At 40.0% G+C, this 20,603-nt stretch overlaps 2 protein-coding genes across 4 annotated transcripts in view; both read left to right on the forward strand.

Annotated features, from left to right (window-relative positions):
• Positions 1-16: 16 nt before the first annotated feature.
• On the forward strand, positions 17-4,105 carry REP15 (RAB15 effector protein). Of its 2 annotated transcripts, XM_061125190.1 has the most exons (2): positions 17-1,493; positions 3,517-4,105. In XM_061125190.1, exons 1-2 carry the CDS (start codon positions 825-827, stop codon positions 3,571-3,573), a joined length of 726 nt encoding a protein of 241 aa, XP_060981173.1. In that variant the 5' UTR covers positions 17-824; the 3' UTR covers positions 3,574-4,105. The 2 variants fall into 2 exon arrangements, with proteins under 2 accessions (XP_060981173.1, XP_060981174.1); XM_061125191.1 differs by having other exon boundaries at positions 17-4,105.
• Positions 4,106-10,095: 5,990 nt separating this feature from the next.
• MRPS35 (mitochondrial ribosomal protein S35) overlaps positions 10,096-20,603 on the forward strand; it is a 45,412-nt gene continuing 34,904 nt past the window's right edge. Inside the window, exons 1-4 of one of the 2 annotated variants that reach the window (XM_061125193.1) lie at positions 10,096-10,264; positions 14,244-14,290; positions 16,775-16,942; positions 19,056-19,116. In XM_061125193.1, coding sequence (XP_060981176.1) covers positions 10,153-10,264; positions 14,244-14,290; positions 16,775-16,942; positions 19,056-19,116 — 388 coding nt within the window. In that variant the 5' untranslated portion in view covers positions 10,096-10,152. The remainder of the gene's footprint in view (positions 10,265-14,243; positions 14,291-16,774; positions 16,943-19,055; positions 19,117-20,603) is intronic. The other variant, XM_061125192.1, reaches the window with a different exon arrangement.

Raw genomic sequence — 20,603 nt, forward strand, 5'->3', positions numbered from 1 at the left:
ACTCTTTACAGCTCACAGACTCTCAGAAATTTGTTTGAGGGGGGTCTATAACCTGTATCAGGGCTTCCCCGGTGGCTCGGCGGTAAAGAACCACTTGCAAAGCAGGAGAGGTAAGAGACATGGGTTCAATCCCTGAGTCAGGAAGACCCCCTGGAGGAGGGCATAGCAACCCACTCCAGTACTGTTGCCTGGAGAATCCTGTGGACAGAGGAGCCTGGAAGGCTACAGTCCATAGAGTCGAAAAGAGTCAGACACGACCGAAGCCACTGAGCATGCATAGCCTGTATCAACAGATGAAAATTTAAAGCCTTCGCTTCAAAAACTTTTTCATGAAAGGAAACACAGGCCGCTGAGCTTGGGGGATGAGGAATCATGGCAAAGGGGTATCAGAAACGCAAACAGAAATGACTTGCCTACAAGTTTGCAGAAGTTAGTTGTAGAAAGAAGTTAGTTATATACATATGTTTCTTTCTTTAAAGAACTAAATAGTATTTTTTAATGAAACTAAAACTTGAAAACTTGTCTCAGAAGAGGTTACCTAATATTTAAAGTTAGGTGAATATAACTAGAAGACAGATGATTTTTTGTGAAAGTTAGTATCTCTGACTTAATAAACCAGCAGGACTCGATATGAGTCCAACACACCCAGTTGGCAAACAGGAAGACCTAACATGTTTGTTTAGCTGTGTGTATATATGCTTGCTTGTAGAGTTCAAAAACTTGGACCACATTCACAGATGTGACTTCAACGCAAAATTTTTACTCTGAAAAAGAACAGTTCACGTGCTCAATATCTAGAAGTAGTATTCAGCGTGTGCAGGGAAATGGGGCAGAAACCATCACAACAGCTGGCTCCAAAGGACAAAGAGGTTCTCGGCGTCTGTGAGGTGGTCAGTGGAGCTATCATCCACGCGGCTCAGAAACTGAAGGCCTATCTTGGATTTGAAGACACAGTGAGCAATCTGTGCCCAGCTCCAAACACTCTCAATGAGATCTTCTTAATCCACTTTGTCACTTTCTGCCAAGAGAAAGGAGCTGACAAGTGGCTCACCACCACCAAGATGACCACGCACCAAGCCTTCATGTTCGGGGCAGACTGGGTTTGGACCTTCTGGGGATCTGATAAGCAAATACAGCTCCAGCTGGCCGTGCAGACACTGCAGATGGCTTCTCTTCCTCCTGTGGAATCTGACCCCTCCAACCCAGATTCCAAGGCAGAGGAGTCTTCCAGCAAGAAAAGTAGGTTTGACAAGCTGGAAGAATTCTGTAACCTGATAGGAGAGGACTGCGTTGGCCTGTGTATCATCTTTGGTGTGCCAGGAAACCCTAAAGACATCCGAGGAGTTGTCCTGGACAGTGTCAAGAGAGAGACAATGAAGGGTCATCTGCCAGGAGGGACAGCTGTGGCGCGATTCATCCTGGAAACAGAGGATTGTATCTCCATCAGGGAGCTGCTTGGAAACTGTCTGAGTAAGAAAGACTGGCTGAGAGAGGTGGGCAAGGTTTATATTAGCATCCTCTGAACTGGCCATGTGAGATGAGACTGGCCTGTAAGATAAAAAGGAAACAAAAATATTTTCTTCTAATAAGCAAGTTTATCCCCTCATGGGATTTTTTTCCTCCCCTCCCCCCCACCCCACATTGAATGAAAACCACCTCCTGGGTCAAAACATCCTAGGGTCATGATTATGGACAGAAAAAAAGCCTACCTGTATTTCAGGGAAAATGGAAAAATTTAGCTTAATCTTTTATTTATTATTCAACAATAAAAGTGGGAGGAAAGGATAATAAAGTCACCCTTCAGGTTCAACTTGAAAACAAATTGTGTCTGATAAGAGTAAGCCTAGCATTTAAAAGTGTAAAATGAGTTTTGACTGCTGTGGCTGGGAGGTGGGGAGGACAAGGGGGTGCATAAGACTACAGAAAGGTTTAGTTGTATTTATTAATACAAAATCAGTTTCAATTCAGGACACATAAGCAAATCTGAGCCTGGCTCTCTTCCTCTCTACCCAGGCTCCCACCTCATCCCAAGCTGCCTGCTCTCTGCAGAGAGGGCCTTGGTGGGATCCCTTTGGGACTCGTTTGAGTGTTAGCTTTACTTAAGATTTTAACCCAGATCACAATCCCTTGTAATAATGATTAGTATCTATTTAGCATTTGCAGTAAGGAAACTATATTCATATATAAAAACTATCTTTACTTAAAAGCAGGGGTGAATTAAAACAGCACTCTTTGGAAGGAAAAATAATTTTTCCTCTATGCTTATAGAGGACAGAAGCAAAAAGAATGCTTAAAAGTGTAAAGGGAAGCTTGATTCATTCACACATGATTGTTAAATGCCTGTTACTTGAAAGATCCTGTTCTATGCCTTGCCAGTCTAGCAGTGAAAAGAACAAAGTCCCTACTCTCAGGGAGTTTCCCTGTTAATGGTGGAAGACGGACAATAAATAAATACCTGCATATATTTTAAATGCATATTTAAATAAATGTCAGGGGTGGTATAAAGAAAAAGGAGATAACTATTTTTTGAGGTGGTTAAGGAAGGCCTCAGAGAGAAGGGGCAATTTACCAGAAATGTGAAAGGAGAGAGATCATCAGTGCAGGTATCTGGGAAAGAGTGTTCTAGACATAGGAATCTGCAGATGCCAAGGGCCTGACCTGGGAGTGGAGTTGATGTGTTCGAGACACAGTAACAGAGGCAGAGTGAGCAGGGAGAAGGCTGACAGGAGACGGTCGGGGAAGGAGCCAGCAAACAGGAGATGCAGATCACACTTGTAAGGACTCGATTTTATTCTGAGTGCTATGGGGACAGACATGCCGTGATCTGACTTAGACACTAAAACCTTCACTCGGTTGCTGGGTGGAGACTAGACTGTAGGGAGGAAAGAGTAGCAGCAGAGCCCACGGGGCAGCTAGGAAACTTAAAATAACTCAGGTGAGAAAAAGACCTGGGGCTTCCCACATGGCTCAGTGGTAAAGAATCCTCCTGCCAATGCAGGAGGCGTGGGTTCAATCCCTGGGTCAGGAAGATGCCCTAGAGAAGGAAATGGCAACCCACTCCAGTATTCTTGCCTGGGAAATCCCATGGACAGAGGGACCTGATCGGCTACAGTCCATGGGGTCACAAAGAGTTGGACACGACTGAGCATGCATGCATGCTTACACACACAGTCACATACACATATGAGAGAAAAGAGTAGCTTCAAGCAAAGGGACAGAAGAGAAGGCGTGAAGAGGTCAGATTAGGAACAGTTGATGGTAAAGCATGCATCATTTGCTGATGATTGGATGCAATATATCACAATTAGAACATTTATTTCCAAACTTCTTAAATATGACATTCCTTCATTCCAGGAAATCAAAAGTTCAAGGAAAATATTTTAGCCCTCTGTCTTCAATAAATAGGTACAAATACCCCTGAAAGGCATCTCTTCATGTTATTAAGCAATAATGATTCCTACTTGGAATATGCCTGGAAGGTTATCCTACTCAGTCAATTTCTGTTTCCTTGTACAGAGTGACCCCTGTCTGCATCAGTGCTGTGGAGAGCAAGCTATCAAGGAGGTGGTATAATAGAGTAAAAAAGAGTATGCAACTTGGAATCAGATGTGGGTTTGATTCTCAGTTCTTTTTAAAAGTAGAGTCTAGAGGTTTAACTCTTTTTTTTAATCTGTGAAAGATGAATGACTTCAGCTAATTCAAAAGAGACAATGCTTGTGACAACACTTTTCTATTTTATTGAAGGGTAAGCTTACCAAAATTTTGATGTGTGTAGTACAAATTGTAAGTATTCATGTGATAAAGAGCTGGAAGATATAAATCAAAGACTCACTATGTTTTTTTTTTTTAATGAAAATAAAGATGTGAAACTTTTACTGATTTTAAAAATACTGTATTCTCATGTTTTTCTAAATCAGCATTTTTGTGTAAAAATTGAAGTACAGAGGAATAGAAAGTTACTTCTTCATGAGTCTTACACTGACCCCGTACCAGTTTACTGTTTACCATTCCAGAACTTGTATTGTGTATTAAACATATTTTACACAAGTGTAATCATATGATCTACAAATGCCTTATAACCTGCATTAAAAAGAAAAAAACTTCACTGAATATTGTGGACAATTTTCCATGTTAATACATTTATATTCACTTTCTTCTTTTCTGGGCTGACAATGGTTCTCAACCCTGCGTGCATATTAGATTCACTTGGGAAACTTAAACCAAAAAAAAAAAAACACACACCAAGGCTGCAAACACACCTAGACCAACTGATCAGTATCTCAGAGGGAACCGAGACAGATTTTTTTTTTAATCTCCTAAAGTAATTATAATGTTCAACTAGGATTAAGATATGTCTAAGTAGTCCTCTCTGTTGTATGTATACACCATGATATATTTAATGGGTACTGTCTGGATGGATATTTGGGTTCCGAAGTCCATCCACATACCTGGATATTTACATATTGTCTATTTAACATGCTTGTGAATCAACATACTTCGCTCTCTTTTGTTTGGTAAGCATGTATTTATTTTTGAGTTCATTTTTCCAGCTTTACTGAGATATAATTGGCATGCAGCACAAGATAAGTTTAAGTGTACATCATCATAATTTGACTTAATACATTATGAAATGATTATCACAATAAGTTTACTTAATATCCATCTCATAGAGATATAGGAAAAAAGAAAAAAAAATTTTTTTTCCAGGTGACAAGAACTCTTAGGATCTATTCTCTTCAGAATTTTCAGTTTTACTATACAGCAGTGTTAATGACAATCATCACGTGATCATTACATCGTTACATCATTAGTACTTTATTTATCCTATAACTGGAAATTTGATTCACTTACTTTTTATGTTTTTTTTTTTATTAAAAATAGCTTCCTGACAGTCATTGCATTAATGCAGATTTCAAATATAGCAAAAACCAACTGTAAAAAAAAAATCTTAATATTTAAAATTGACCTACACAGACTTGGCTACATAATTTGTGGGACCAAATGCAAACTGAAAGTGCAGAGCCCTTTGTAAAAAATTTCAAGACAGAGACAACAAATATTAAGCCAAGCACAGGGCTCTTCTATGTGTAAGTCACAAGCCCACGAAACTGACCTGACTTCTACATTTTGTTGGGTTATTTGGTCATGAAGGCTCAAAAAGAGATTTTTTTTTTATCATGATTGAGTGATTATACCTCCAACATTTTTTCTAACTGAAAAATTATGTTATTCTTACTACATGTACATGATGGTACATGCTTTACTCTTTATACCACATGAAACAGCATTATTGCCCATTTATAGCTTTACAAGTGACATTTTAACTTTTAATATAGAACAAATTTCATAGTATTTGATGTCAGAGAAAACAATAAGAATTTTCTGGCTCTTCTAATTCCAGTTATATTGATCTACTTTAGTCTTAGGAAGAGAGTAAAACAAAAGGAAGAAATTATAAGGAGTTTGAACGAGGAACTGAATCTCTTAACATCTTGCTTAGAAATTGAGAAGTCTCTGGACATGAACTAATTCTCTAAGGATTCATGCACATTTGTCCCTAAATGTCTATGGGATAGGACTTGCACTTTATTCTACTAAAATATACAAAATTGAGAGAAAAAGTGGTTGCTGCATTGACCCTAATTTAATTTGAATGGCCACCTTTTATATTATGGCTTTGAAAACATTACTCACCTAATCACAGGGGTTTTCAAGAAGATGATACTGTTCCCATTTTCTCTGAAACTGAAGCTCAGAGAGTGTAGGTGGACTTGCCCAAAATCACAAAGAAACAGAGTCTGGATTCAAATCCCACATCCATCTGACTTAAAGGCCAAGCTTTAAATCTTAAAAATGGAGGACGGGAGAATACCATGTGAAGATGGAGACAGAGATTAGAGTCATGTGTCTACAAACCAAAGAATGCCGGAAATTGCCAGCAGCTGTCAGAAACTAGGAGAGAGACAGAGAGGTTTAAACCAGATTCTCCGTCAGACCCTCCAGAAGGAACCATCTCTTGCCAACACCTGGATTTAGAACTGTGAGAGAATTAATGTCTGTTGTTTTAAGTCACCCAGTTTTTGGTTCTTTGTTATAGCAGCCCTAGGAAACAAACACATCTAATATACCGTACTTCCACTTTGGAACAATAATGGGGTGATAAAGAGGCCAGAAAAGATGAGGAAGGTGATCACTACAAATACTTGTTATTATCATGCTGCATGCTTACTGATGCCCACAGCACACTGAATGTTCCCAGCTAGACTACTCTGGGACACCTCCACACCTGCTCTACCTGATACGCTTAACAGGGCTCAGTTCTGTTTGTTTCCAGATGTTCTTATTATAATCATGTACTTTAACTATTATACATATCGATTGAAAAAAATAGAGGATAATTTTATTAAGGGTTGTATGTTAATCCATCCTAGGGTAGAAAATAAGAGAGCTCCTCTAAGGATTACCATCATTTTCTAGGTCCTGATGAGTTCTCCCTTTTTGTAATTCTAACCTGATCTACAAACAAGCTAACAGAATCACTGATTATCATTAAAGCCTTTCTTAGGAGGCTTTCTTAGTGGTTCAGACCATAAAGAATCTGCCTTCAATGCAGGAGACCCAGGTTCAATCCCTGGGTTTGGAAGATCCCCTGAAGAAGGGAACGGTCATCCACTTCAGTATTCTTGCCTAGAGAATTCCATGGGCAGAGGAGCCTGTCAGGCTATAGGCCATGGGGGTCTCAAAGAGTTGGACAGGACTGAGGGACTTACTTTTCCACTTTCTAATTTTCAAAGCCTAAATGGCACAGGGGATCGATATGCTAATATTATACCCAGATATATGATGGATTAGGATCACACATTCTAAAGATGGTGAGGTCGAGTTTTAAACTCAACCCTCTTCCAACTAATAGAACTCTCTACACATGGACATCACCAGATGGTCAATACTGAAATCAGACTGATTATATTCTTTGCAGCCAAACATGGAGAAGCTCTATACAGTCAGCAAAAACAAGACTGGGGTCTGACTGTGACTCAGATCATGAACTCCTTATTGCCAAATTCAGACTTATACTGGAGAAAGTAGGGAAAACCACTAGACCACTCAGGTATGACCTAAATCAAATCCCTTATGATTATACAGTGGAAGTGACAAATAGATTCAAGGGATTAGGTCTGATAGAGTGCCTGAAGAACTATGGATGGAGGTCTGTGATATTGTACAGAAGGCAGTGATCAAGACCATCCCCAAGAAAAAGAAATGCAAAAAAGGCAAAATGGTTGTCTGAGGAGGCCTTACACATAGATATGAAAAGAAGAGAAGTGAAAGGAAAAGGAGAAAAGGAAAGATATTCCCATTTGAATGCAGTTCCAAAGAATAGCAAGGAGAGATAAGAAAGTCTTCCTCAGTGACCAATTGAAAGAAATAGAGGAAAACAACAGAATGGGAAAGACTAGAGATCTCATCATGAAAATTAGAGATACAAGGGAACTTTTCATGCAAAGATGAGCACAATAAAGGACAGAAATGGTATGGACCTAACAAGTAGAAGATACTAAGAAGAGGTGACAAGAATACACAGGAGAACTATACAGAAAAGATCTTCACGACCCAGATAATCACGATGGTGTGATCACTCCCTTAGAGCCAGACATCCTGGAATGTGAAGTCAAGTGGGCCTTAGGAAGCATCACTAGGAACCAAGCTAGTGGAAGTGATGAATTCCAGTAGAGCTATTTAATATCCTAAAAGATGATGCTGTGAAAGTGCTGCACTCAATATGCCAGCTAATTTGGAAAACTTAGCAGTGACCACAGGACTGAAAGAGGTTAGTTTTCATTCCACTCCCAAAGAAAGGCAATGCCAAAGAATGCTCAAACTACCAAACAATTGCACTCATCTCACATGCTAGCAAAGTAATGCTCAAAATTCTTCAAGCCAGGCTTCAACAGTAGGTGAACTGTGAACTTCCAGATGTTCAAGCTGGATTTAGAGAAGGCAGAGGAAGTAGAGATCAAATTGCCAACATCTGCTGGATCATAGAAAAAGCAAGAGAGTTCCAGAAAAACATCTATTTCTGCTTTACTGACTATGCCAAAGCCTTTGACTGTGTGGATCACAATAAACTGTGGAAAACTCTGAAAGAGATGGGAATACCAGACCACCTGACCTACCTCCTGAGAAATCTGTATGTAGGTCAAGAAGCAACAGTTAGAACTGGACATGGAACAACAGACTGGTTCCAAGTCTGGAAAGGAGTACATCAAGGCTGTATATTGTCACCCTGCTTATTTAACTTATATGCAGAGTACATCATGAGAAATGCTGGACTGGATGAAGCACAAGCTGGAATCAAGATTGCAGGGAGAAATAGCAATAACCTCAGATATGCAGATGACACCACCCTTATGGCATAAAGTGAAGAAGCACTTAAGAGCCTCTTGATGATAGTGAAAGAGGAGAGTGAAAAACTTAGGTTAAAACTCAACATTCAGAAAACTAAGATCCTGGCATCTGGTCCCATCACTTCATGGCAAATAGATGAGGAAACAGTGAAAACAGTGAGAGACTTTATTTTGGGGGGCTCCAAAAATCACTGCAGATGGTGACTGCAGCCATGAAATTAAAAGATCCTTGCTCCTTAGAAGAAAATCTATGACCAACCTAGACAGCATATAAAAAAGGAGAGACATTTCTTTGCCAACAAATATCCGTCTAGTCAAAGCTATGGTTTTTCCAGTGGTCATGTATGGATGTGAGAGTTGCACTGTGAAGAAAGCTGAGCGCTGAAGAACTGATGCTTTTCAACTGTGGTGTTGGAGAAGACTCTTGAGACTTCCTTGGACTGCAAGGAGATCCAACCAGGCCACCCAGAAGGAAATCAGTCCTGAATATTCATTGAGAGTGTTGCAGGAAAGGGAACCCCCTTCCAGGGCCCGAAACTGGGTTCCTGTCTAACACTCGGAAGTGAATTGTCCGAGGAGACACATGTGCTGACAAAGCAAGAGATTTTATTGGGAGAGAGGACACGGGTGGAGAGCAGGAGGGAGAGGGAACCCAGGAGAACTGCTCTGCCACGTGGCTCGCAGTCTCGGGTTTTATGGTGATGGGATTAGTTTCCGGGTGGTCTTTGGCCAATCATTCTAATTCAGAGTCTTTCCTGGTGGCACACACATCACTCAGCCAAGATGGATGCTAGCGAGAGGGATTCTGGGAAGTGGATGGGCACGCAGTTTCTCCTTTTGACCTTTCCCGAACTCTTCCAGTTGGTGGTGGCTTATTAGTTCCTATTCCTTATCAGGATCTCCTGTCATAGAACAACTCATGCAAGTAACAGTTACTATGGTGCCTGGCCATGGTGGGTGGTTTCAATCAGTGTGCTTCCCCTAACGGAAGGACTGATGTTGAAGCTGAAACTTCAATACTCTGGCCACCTTATGCGAAGAACTGACTCATTTGAAAAGACCCTGATGCTGGGAAAGACTGAAGGCAGGAGGAGAAGGGGAGGACAGTGGATGAGATGGTTGGATGGCATCACGGACTCAACAGACATGAGTCTGAGTAAACTCCGGGAACTGATGATGGACAGGGAGGCCTGGCATCATGCAGCCCATGGGGTCACAAAGAATTGGACACCAGGGAGAGACTGAACTGAACTGAAGTAGTCTGGCTCAAGAGGCCATCCTTTTACTTATTATTGGATACTGCCTCTCTCCTTAAAGCGCATCACTTGCACTAGCTGAAGACTTCCTTTAATTCAAGAAAGTGCAGAAAAGCAGCAACTGCAAAGAAGCAGGGCCTTAGGGTAGACTGCCGGACTCCCAGGCCATCTGAGATTCCGCCCTCACCTGCCCGCCAATAAGCCACATTTCTCCCATCCCTTATGATCCTTTGCAATTGTCTTTGGACTGACAGCTTCTTTTTTTTTTTTTTTTACCAAATCTTTGCTTTCTTTCCATTCCTTTTTCTACGCGGGGAGTACTTCCTTGCACAGTTAGCTGACCCCGGCTCTGCGTTCGCAGGCCCACGTGCTTCCTGTTTCCCCCTCCCCGGGGCGGGGCGAGGCCCGCGGGCTGCGCAGTGGGCCCTCAGCCCCGCCCCTTGACCCGGAGCCGCGCTTGTCCCCTCCCGCTCGCCGTCTTCGCCGCCATGGCGGCCCCCTCGTTCTCTGCGTGGTTGGCTCTGCAGACGCGAGCCAGGACCCTTCGTGCCTTTTCCACCGCTGTGTCTCCTGTCACTGGCGCTCCGAGACTAGGCCCGCGTGAGTGTCTGCCGCGTCGCCTCCGGGCTTTGGGGGCTGTGAGCGGGCGGAATACGGGCGCATGATGGCGGCTGCGGCGGCGGAACCAGAGCCACCCTGGGGATGCCAGTACGTCCTCCGTAGCCGGTCACGGGTCCGTCTATAGGAAAGCCGCGGACCTAGGTGTGCCCCCTGCGCGGAGTGTCGCCTGGTTCCTAGCAGTCAGCTTCTGTGTCTGGTCCTCGGGGCGCCGGGGGCTTGCTCTCCCGCCTTCTGCCTGACCTGCGCTTTCTGGTAGTCTTTCGCAGGGCCAGCGGCACAAGTCTCTCTGGCTGCTGGTTCTCCTAATATTTGTTGGGTGATGCTGAAGCACAGATATTCCCGACGTTTAAGAGAGGCACACAAATGGCCTGGAACAAGCTACAGCTCTGAATTCCAGGGCTAGCTATGTCACCAAAGGAGGTTGACCTTCACTCAATAGGCGTTACTGAGGTGACCTTCATTAAAGAGAGATTTTAGCGCTGCCCGATACCGTTCTTGCCTTGGACGAATCTAGTGGAAAAGCCTAGTTGTGGGTAGACTAGGTGGGAGTACTGGGCAGTGTGAGGTGCTGTTGGTAGAAGCGTGAATGCAGTAAGCGGGTGGGAACACCAAGCAGGAACCCTCAAGAGTCAAAAAAGCTCTGTCGAGGGACCGTTGCCGGTCATTCATCTTGTCTTAACCGTGCTATTTTCTGTAATATTTCTAATATTCATACTTCTCACTGTCCAGTTTAGGCCACCATATCTCCCTTCTACCATAGTTTCTTTGCTGGTCTGTATTTCTGCTCTTGCTCTCCTACATTGGATTCTCACAACAGCCAGATGTGAAGTGTGCAAAAAAGCGAATCTTAACTTGCCACTCCCATGTTCAAAATAGAGAAAAGATTTTTTCATTGCTTTGAGATAAACGATAAATTCCTTAATGCGTCTTCATAGCACTTAATAGTCTTAACACTTTTTAATCCTTCGTTCATCTGTTCATTCTGCAAATACTTAACTCCTACTGTGTGCTAGGTAGCGTTCTAGATACTGGAATATGGCAGGGCCCTTCGGACTTCCCTGGTGGTCCATTGGTTAAGAATCCACCTACCAATGCAGGACAAAAGGGTTTGATCCCTGGTCAGGGAAGATCGCACATGCAGCAGAGCAAGTAAACCAGTGCACAACTACTGAGCCTGTACTCTAGAGTCGGGGTGTCGCAACTACTGAAACCCGAAGACCACAGAGCCTGTGCTACACGACAGGAGAAGCCACCATCGGCAATGAGAAGGTGATGAGAAGCCTTCCTTCGCTGCAACTAGAGAAAAGCCTGCCCAACACTGAAGACCTAGTGCAGCCAAAAATAAATAAATAAATGAATAATACTACTAATAAAAACAAGTCCTTCATCTCATGAAGTTTACATTCTTGGTAGGAAATCAGATTATAAATAGGTAAACAATGTCAGATGCTATGAAGAAAAATAAAATAGGGTCTTGAGAATAATAGATTGGGGGAATAGAGGCTGTCAGGCAAGACAAGATCAGATAGTCAGGAAAGAACTGCCTGAGGAAGTGCTGCTTGAGCATCTGTGGGAAGAGCCTGTTGGTATAGGGAGCTGAAAGTACAGAAGCTCAAAAGTAGAACGAGGTTATGGGTGTGACCAAGAAACAGAAAGAAGACCAATGTGGCTGGAGCTAAAGTGAGTAAAGAGAAGTAAAAGATGTCAGAAAGATATGTAATGACCCGATCCGGTAAGGCTTGTAGGCATTTGGCTTGGATTTTATTATAAGTTTGGAATCACATTGGTAGGTTTTGAACAGGAAGTGATGTAATGTGATTTATACTTTTGAAAGATCACTGACTGCTGTTTGGCAAGCTTGGTGTGAGAGTGGGAGCCAGGAGACCAGTTTGAAAGCTGTTGTAATGCTTCCAATGAGATGGTGGTGACTTGGATTGACCTAACAGTGGAGATGCTGGTGTGGTTGGATTTGGGATATATTTTGAAGGTAGCACTAACATGACTCCCTGATGGATTTGATATGGGGCCTTGAGGAAGTCTCAAGGAAGCATGTTAGATTTTTGAGCAATTGGATGAATGGTGATACCGTTTACAGGAACTGAGGAAACTGAAGAAAGAAATCAAGAGCTCTGTCTATGGTATGTTTTAGTTGAGATGCCTATTGAATGTATCTCTGACCTTTTATTTAAAATTTTTTAAAATTTATTTATCTAGCTGTGCTGGCTCTTAATTGAGGCATGTGAGATCTAGTTCCCTGACCAGGGCTGGAACACACGCCCCCTGCGTTGGGAGTGCAGAATCTTAGCGACTGGACCATCAGGAAAGTCCCTATCTCTGACATATTGAATACCACTTTTCTGGGTGCTCTTTATGCCCTACTCTTAAATTTCAGCCATTTTGAACTTGTTTACTTTGATTTTCCATCTTCTCTTTCACTCTAGAACACTTGTTCTTACTTGCCTGTTCCCCTGGCTGCCTCCAGTTCATCTTTAAGGTTTTAGCTGAAAGTACACTTCAGGGATATTTTCCCCGATTAATTGACTAAGTTGGGTCCCCTGCTATATGTTTACATTAATATTTATCACTGTTTATTGAAATTTCTTGCTGAATAGTTATCTTATTTGACTGACCGCATTCAGTAAGAGCAAGGACTGTGTGTCTGTTGTTCTTGGCTGCCTTTTGAGTTGCTGGTACACAGTATCACTCAAACAATTTTTTAATGAATCAGTGAATTACTGTTGAGGGGTGAAGAAGAATTTATCAGATCAAGGAATGAGGCGAGAGGGAGTAAAGGACAGAAGCCAGGCAGATGAAAGGGAGACACATTCTAGGCAGAGAGAACAGAAAGTTCAGAGGAAAACTCGGGGGCCTGGTACTGAAAGTCCAGTGTAGCCTAGGGCTTTGTGAAAGCAAGTGAAGCTGGAGACAGTAGTTCAGAGTGTGGAGTCTTTTCTGCTGAACTGTCATCATCCTAACTCCTTGTCTTTAGTTTCCTTGGCTAAATGACCCCTAAATAAGGATAATATATTTCATGCTTGTAGTTACTGTGAAGAACAAGATTAAATAAGATAATGAAAAGCATTTAGCTCAGTGTCTGGATGTGTGAAAGTACTGAATATAGTTATTTCATATTATTTTAGTATAGCAAAACATTAGAGAGACATAAGTTAATATTTTAAAAGATACTATATGTAAGTAATTTATCTTGTACAGTTATGTGATTTATTAGGAATAACTAATTTTTTTTATTGTTGATGGTATTGTAGCATTGGCAGTTCTTTTTTTTTTTTTTTAGCAGTTCTAATTAACAATAGAGACAAAAAACTGAAGGTTATTTTGTGTGTGCGTGAAGAACAGAATAATACCAGATATGCGCAAATATATGTTACAACATTTCAAACCAGTTGTCTTTAAAGATGCAAAATACTTATTTCTAACTGGATATTTTAACTTGGGGAAGTGAGTGTATTTGACAACCTTAAAAGTTATTAAAATTATATCTTTAGTTGATGAGCTAACTATATCTCATCATCCTGGTGGCTCAGTCTGTAAAGAATCCACCCATAATGCGGGAGACCTGGGTTCAGTCCCTGGATTGGGAAGATCCCCTGGAGAAGAGAATGGTAGCCCTCTCCAGTGTTCTTGCTTGGAGAATCACCATGGACAGAGGAGCCTGGAGGGCTGCAGTCCATGGGTTCACAAAGAGTTGGACACGACTGAGCAAATAAGCACATGTATTGTCAATCACAGTATATTTTCAAGTAACTCTTGAATTTTCTTAACCTATTTCTGACTTCTCATTTGCATTAAAATGATTTAGTCTCTGAACTTAGAGAAGATGGATTATTGTCTCATTTTTATATTACTAAATAAATTATGTGAGAGTTGTGGGATCATGAACAATGTGGAACAACTCCTTACTAATAAAATTCTCTGCAACTGTTGTGTTGTCTTTTAGCCACAACAGAAAGAACCTCCAAACATGAAAGGCCGCCGAGAAGAAAGGTAAGCAGTTAACGTTCTCTGGTGTAGACTGTCTTGTGGGTTTTTGATCTAAAGTAAGGCAGATCCTCATTATGAGGTAGAGGGTGCCAATGAGCAGGCTTCAAAAGGGCATGTGCACTGGGTGACCCTCAAAGCCCTGGCTCTAGTCTTTGATTGGTTTTGTCAATTCTCTGAGGATGGATCATCTTCTGAGAGGCAGACTCACTCACTTACTCCCAGGAAATAGGTATATAAACCAGAATAAAAAATTATTTTTAATGATGCCTTGAACAGTCAGGCAGCCTGGGACATATTCGTTCATCTAACCAGTTTGGTCTCACCCTGTGGGCATCTTCATGGAGGAATCCAGATTATAAGGTCCCTTCATAAGTGTGGATTCAGAACAAAGGCACATTAGTTGGAAGTTAAATGACACCAAATTTGGAAAACTCAGCAGTGGCCGCGGGACTGGAAAAGGCCAGTTTTCATTCCAACCCCAAAGAAAGGCAAGGTCAAAGAATGCTCAAACTATTGTACAGTTGCACTCATCTCACACGCTAGTAAAGTAATGCTCAAAATTCTCCAAGCCAGGCTTCAGCAATACGTGGCCTGTGAACTTCCAGATGTTCAAGCTGGTTTTAGAAAAGGCAGAGAAACCAGAAATTAAATTGCCAACATCTGCTGGATCATAGAAAAAGCAAGAGAATTCCAGAAAAACATCTATTTCTGCTTTATTGACTATGCCAAAGCCTTTGACTATATGGATCACCACAAACTATGGAAAATTCTGAAAGAGATGGGGATATCAGACCACCTGACCTGCCTTTTGAGAAATCTGTATGCAGGTCAGGAAGCAACTGTTAGAACTGGACATGGAACAACAGATTGGTTCAAAATAGGAAAAGGAGTACGTCAAGGCTGTATGTTGTCACCCTGTTTATTTAACTTATATGCTGAGTACATCATGAGAAACGCTGGGAGGGATGAAGCACAAGCTGGAATCAAGATTGCCGGGAGAATTATCAGTAACCTCAGATATGCAGATGACACCAGCATTATGGCAGAAAGTGAAGAAGAACTAAAGAGCCTCTTGATGAAAGTGAAAGAAGAGAGTGAAAGAGTTGGCTTAAAACTCAGCATTCAGAAAACTAAGATCCTGGCATCTGGTCCCATCACTTCATGGCAAATAGATGGGGAAATACTTTATTTTTTTGGGCTCAAACATCACTGCAGATGGTGACTGCAACCATGAAATTAAAAGATGCTTGTTCCTTGAAAGGAAAGTTATGACCAACCTAGACACCATATTAAAAAGCAGAGACATTACTTTGCCAACAAAGGTCCATCTAGTCAAAGCTATGGTTTTTCCAGTAGTCATGTATGGATGTGAGAGTTGTACTATAAAGAAAGCTGAGCGCTAAAGAATTGATGCTTTTGAACTGTGGTGTTGGAGAAGACTCTTGAGAGTCCCTGGACAGCAGGGAGATCCAACCAGTCCATCCTAAAGGAGATTGGTCCTGAGTGTTCATTGGAGGGACTGATGTTGAAGCTGATTTGGCCACCTGATGCAAAGGGCTGACTCACTTGAAAAGACCCTGATGCCGGGAAAGACTGAAGGCAGGAGGAGGAGGGGACGACAGGGGATGAGATGGTCGGATGGCACATCACCGACTCAGTGGAGATGAGTTTGAGTAAACTCCGGGAGTTGGTGATGGACAGGGAGGCCTGGCCTGCTGCAGTCCATGGGGTCGCAAAGAGTCAGACACGACTGAGAGACTGAACTGAACTGCAGTGGCACCATTTATAATCACATAGAGTACTCATTTTCACAGAAGTACTAACTGCTTCCAGGACATGTGCTACACTGGTCTGTTGCTTAGAAGGCTGTTGCCTAGTTTTGCATCTTCGAACCTTCCTTTTGGGTTTAAAGGGAATGCTGGCCATCCCCATCTGTCAAATACAGTTTAAAAAATAAAATAAATGTTAATGTGATTTTATCATGTAGCTATTCTCTGGGCATGGAAGACATTTCTCATTATGGTCTATTCAGATAGTTTAATCTTAATTTATTTCTGAATTCTTATTCTTTATTTTTCTTATTTCTTGTTTTCCTTATTTCTAATTCTCATTGTCATCTCATGTACTGACTTTCATTGAAGTTTTAAAAATTATTCAAAATATACCATTACTGACCCCTTCATAAACAATATGCAGAAAGTTTGCTAAAAGACTAAGTAAGAGAAATTTTTTTGTAAAGGAAACGTGCTATTAAAGGGTTCCTTTCCACAGGGTTTGCGGAAACCCTCAAAGATATATAGGTAGGTTCAAGGATATTTAGGTAGGTTTGTGTTTTGGGGTTTTTTTTAATTTCCACAGCAGCAGTTGTGGGAGGTCAGATTTTATATAGGTTGCAAGTCCTTGTGTTTCTCTTAATTGTACCTTTTTTCCTTTAAAATTAAAGTTCATGTGTATATTTTAAATATTAAACTGTTTTACATTCTTCAGGCACTACCTCCCAGGACAGAGAAAATGTCTGTTGACCAGGACTGGCCTAGTGTTTACCCTGTTGCAGCTCCGTTTAAACCCTCTGCAGTACCTCTTCCTGTTCGAATGGGTTATCCAGTAAAAAGGGGAGTGCCCATGGCTAAGGAGGGAAATCTGGAACTTTTAAAGGTAGGATAAGTTGCTGGTTCATTGGCTGAAACTTATATTTAAATAAATGTTGATTTCCCTCTGACACCTCCCCTCCCCCTGCCCTCGCGCACCCGCCTCCTTCCCCTGCCCCGCCCAACATTTCAAGGTTCCGTGGGTAGCAGCTTACTGTATTTTAATTCAGTTGTTTTCCAGGTAATAATGGATACTATGTTTTACTTATCCCTGGTAAAGATGGCTCAAAGAATTCTAGGCATTTAAGAATGGGTAGTTAATTGGTCCTGTAGCTTCCTTTGGACTTTTTCTTTTCTATTGTATATTTTCTATATTGTGTTTTTCAAGCAGAACTAAATGAAATAACCTGAGAGTGAGAATTGGGGCGGGGGGGGGGGGGGGGGGTGTGAAGTTTTTAACCTTTAAAAAAAAGATTTAAAAACTTCCCAGAAAATTAATTTATTATTATTGTTATAGTCCTTAAACTTCTTTATTTCATGAAGCAAAATAGGTCATGTTAAATGCTTCAGTTAAATGCATCTGTAATGAGTTGATAGCACCTTTTGTGATTTATGAAAAGTAGACTTCTTAAAATATAAATGTCCCTCACCAGGGAATGCATGTCTTAGGTGGTTTCCTTTTACATACAATGAAATTATCATCAAGGAATTGTATTTTCTACTAAATGACAGAAACTGTATTTTCTACTTCATGAAAAACAAAAATTTGCTAAAAGCTGATGGTAAAAAAATGAGATAGTAAACAAAAATTTTTTTAAAAATGAGATAGTAACTTGCAGAGGGAATCATCTGCTCCTGGGAACAGGCAGATGAAATTTGGACAAGGGAACATTTCAAGAGAGAAAGCAAACACTTGTAAAACTAATCTTTTCTTCAAATGGAAGAGAAGAATTCAACTTAGTTTAAAGAAAAAAAAATCTTTGGAAAATATCACTGAGAGAGAATAACAATATGTTTATACTGTTGTAATGGTGGTCGTGAATGGAATTTTAATAAATATAAAAATTTGAACATTTAATGCGTGCTATCCCTTTCAAGAATCTCCTGTATGCTTTAGTCCAGTGATCTGATCTGTTTCCAGTAAGTGCTATATGGATAAGCTTGTAAATTGAGGTAATATATGCAGAGTTCATAAAGCAGTGCCAGTATAAGTGCTGTGTAAGCATTCACTATTATTTTTTTCCTTTTATGACTTTGAGTCACGTTTCAAAAATAGAAGTATAGAGAATGAAGTCACCCACCCCCATAATCCCACTATTCGGTGTCCGTTTTCTCTTGTTTAAAATAACCATTTTCTGATTGGTGCTTAAGATTCCAGACACAATGTTTGGAGGAACTTTCTGCTTATTCAGATTTTCTTTCAAAATAAGTTTCTTTAAACTAAATTTTCTCTTTAGATGCTTAACATTATTTTAAAAATAGCCTAGGAAGTGTTAATTATTTATTTGAAGGAATCAAATCACTGACCTTACCTAAGTTTTCATTGGCCCTGTAAATAGAGAACCTCTCAATGTATTATAAACATATCCCCAAGTTCATTTAACTATTTATTTAAGATTTGCTTGCTTTGTTTATTCATTCCATTCAATTCACAAAATCTCTGTTAAGGATAAAACAGAAAATGTCTTGCAGTGGTATGTGTTCCAGGGGGATTAAGATTATTAAACAATGGTCTGTGTCTTTAGTGTTTTCAGTTTTATAAGGGAAATATGTACACCTGTAGATTTGTGGCAGGAATAATACTATAAAAATAACATTTTTTTCTCTACCATTATTCTTATAAGATACTTGGTACTGAATCTTCATTTCAGGAAATTCATTTCTTAAATTTACAACATCTGTGACATGGAATCCGTATGTTAAAAAATATTTATATTTTATTTATTACAAGGTTTGTGAGGCTTATGATTTAATTTTATGAGAAAATTGTGTTTCATGTTTTTAAGAGACTTAGGAATTCCCTGGCCATCCAGTGGTTAGGGCCTGATGTTATCACTGCTGTGGCCTTGTGCAGTCTCTGGTTGGGGAACTAAGATCCCACTGTGCTTGGCATGGCCAAAAAAAACAATCAAAAAACAAAGACACTTAGCTAATTTATCCTTTAAAATTCTGTATTTTAGATTCCCAATTTTCTGCATTTGACTCCTGTAGCAATTAAAAAGCACTGTGAAGCTCTTAAAGGTATGTGGTTGTTTTATAATATGAACTTAATATTTTATTAATTTAACAGGAATCTCATTTCCAATGATAAAAGGGTCAGTTTATCAAAAGGATACAGTATTTGTAAATATTTGGCATCACAAATTGGAGCACTTAATATATAGAAAATATTTACAGAATTGAAGGAAGAAATGGAAAGCAATACAGTTATAGTAGGGGGCTTCAGTACTCCACCTTCAACAATGGATAGATCATCCAGATGGAAAATCAGTAAGGAGGCATTGGATTTAAGCTTACACATTAGACCAAATGAATTTAACAGACATTTACAGAACATTCCATTCAGTGACAGTAGAATACACATTCTTCTCAAGTACACGTGAAACATGATTTCAAGATAGATCACGTTAGACCATAAAATAAGTCTTAATAAAATTTAAAAAGATTGAAATCATATCAAACATTTTTTCCAGCCACAATAATTTGAAACTAGAAATCTATTGAAAATTCACGAACATCTGGAGATTAAATAACATGCCCCTAAACACATACTGATTCAAAGAAGCAATCAAAGAGACATCCAAAAAATATATTGAGATATGGGATGTCTCAAAAGCAGTTCGAGGAAGTAATTTTATAGCAATAACAGCCTACATAAGAATAAAGAAAAATATCAACTAAGCCACCTAACTTGGAACTAGAAAAAGAAGAACAAACTTAGCCCAGAAGTAGTAGAAGGAAGGAAGTATAATGGTTGGAATGGGAATAAATTAAGACAGGACAACAGAAAAGATAAATAAGAACTTGTTTTTTGAAAAGATAAACAATATAGACAAACCTTTATCTAGCAAGAAAAAGAGAAGCTTGAAAATTAAAAATGAAATAGGAGATGTTACAACTGATATCACAGAAATGCAAAGAATCTAAGAGACTACTGTGAACATTTTTATGCCAACAAATTGAACAACCTAGAAGAAATGAATACAGTCCTACAAATATATAATGTACTAAGACTGAAGCACGCATAGAAAATCTGAATGGACCAGTTACTAGTAAGGAGATTGAGTCACTCCAGATGGCTTCATTGGTGATTTTGTTTTAATTGAATCATGGTTGATTTACAGTGTTTCCTTCCTTAATTTCAGCAGTACATCAAAGTGATTCAATTAAACATATGTATAAATCTATGTATACTTTTATAGGTTATTTTCCCTTATAGGTTATTTAAAAATACTGAGTATAGTTCTCTGTCCTATACAGTAGGTCTTTGTTAGTTATTTATATGTAATCATGTATATGTCTTAAGCCCAAATCCTAATTCACTGGTTTGTTCTACTAAACATTTAAAGAATTAATATCAATCCTTCTCAAACTTCCAAAAAAGTAAAAGAGAAGAGAACACCCAAAGTCATAAACTTAGCATTATCCTGATTCCAAAACTGGACAAAGGCAAATAATACAGGCCAATATCCCTGATGAACATAGATGCAAAACTCCTCAACAAAATA

Source organism: Dama dama, chromosome 22, assembly GCF_033118175.1.
Source record: "Dama dama isolate Ldn47 chromosome 22, ASM3311817v1, whole genome shotgun sequence".
Classification (NCBI taxonomy): domain Eukaryota; kingdom Metazoa; phylum Chordata; class Mammalia; order Artiodactyla; family Cervidae; genus Dama; species Dama dama.

What these genes read in the sequence shown, in the direction of transcription:
- REP15 (XM_061125190.1), top strand. Translation starts at nt 825, where the DNA reads ATGGGGCAGAAACCATCACAACAGCTGGCTCCAAAGGACAAAGAGGTT. An exon ending in AGAAAGACTGGCTGAGAGAG is followed by an intron (nt 1,494 to 3,516) that starts GTGGGCAAGGTT and finishes TTCCTTGTACAG; the next exon opens with AGTGACCCCTGTCTGCATCA.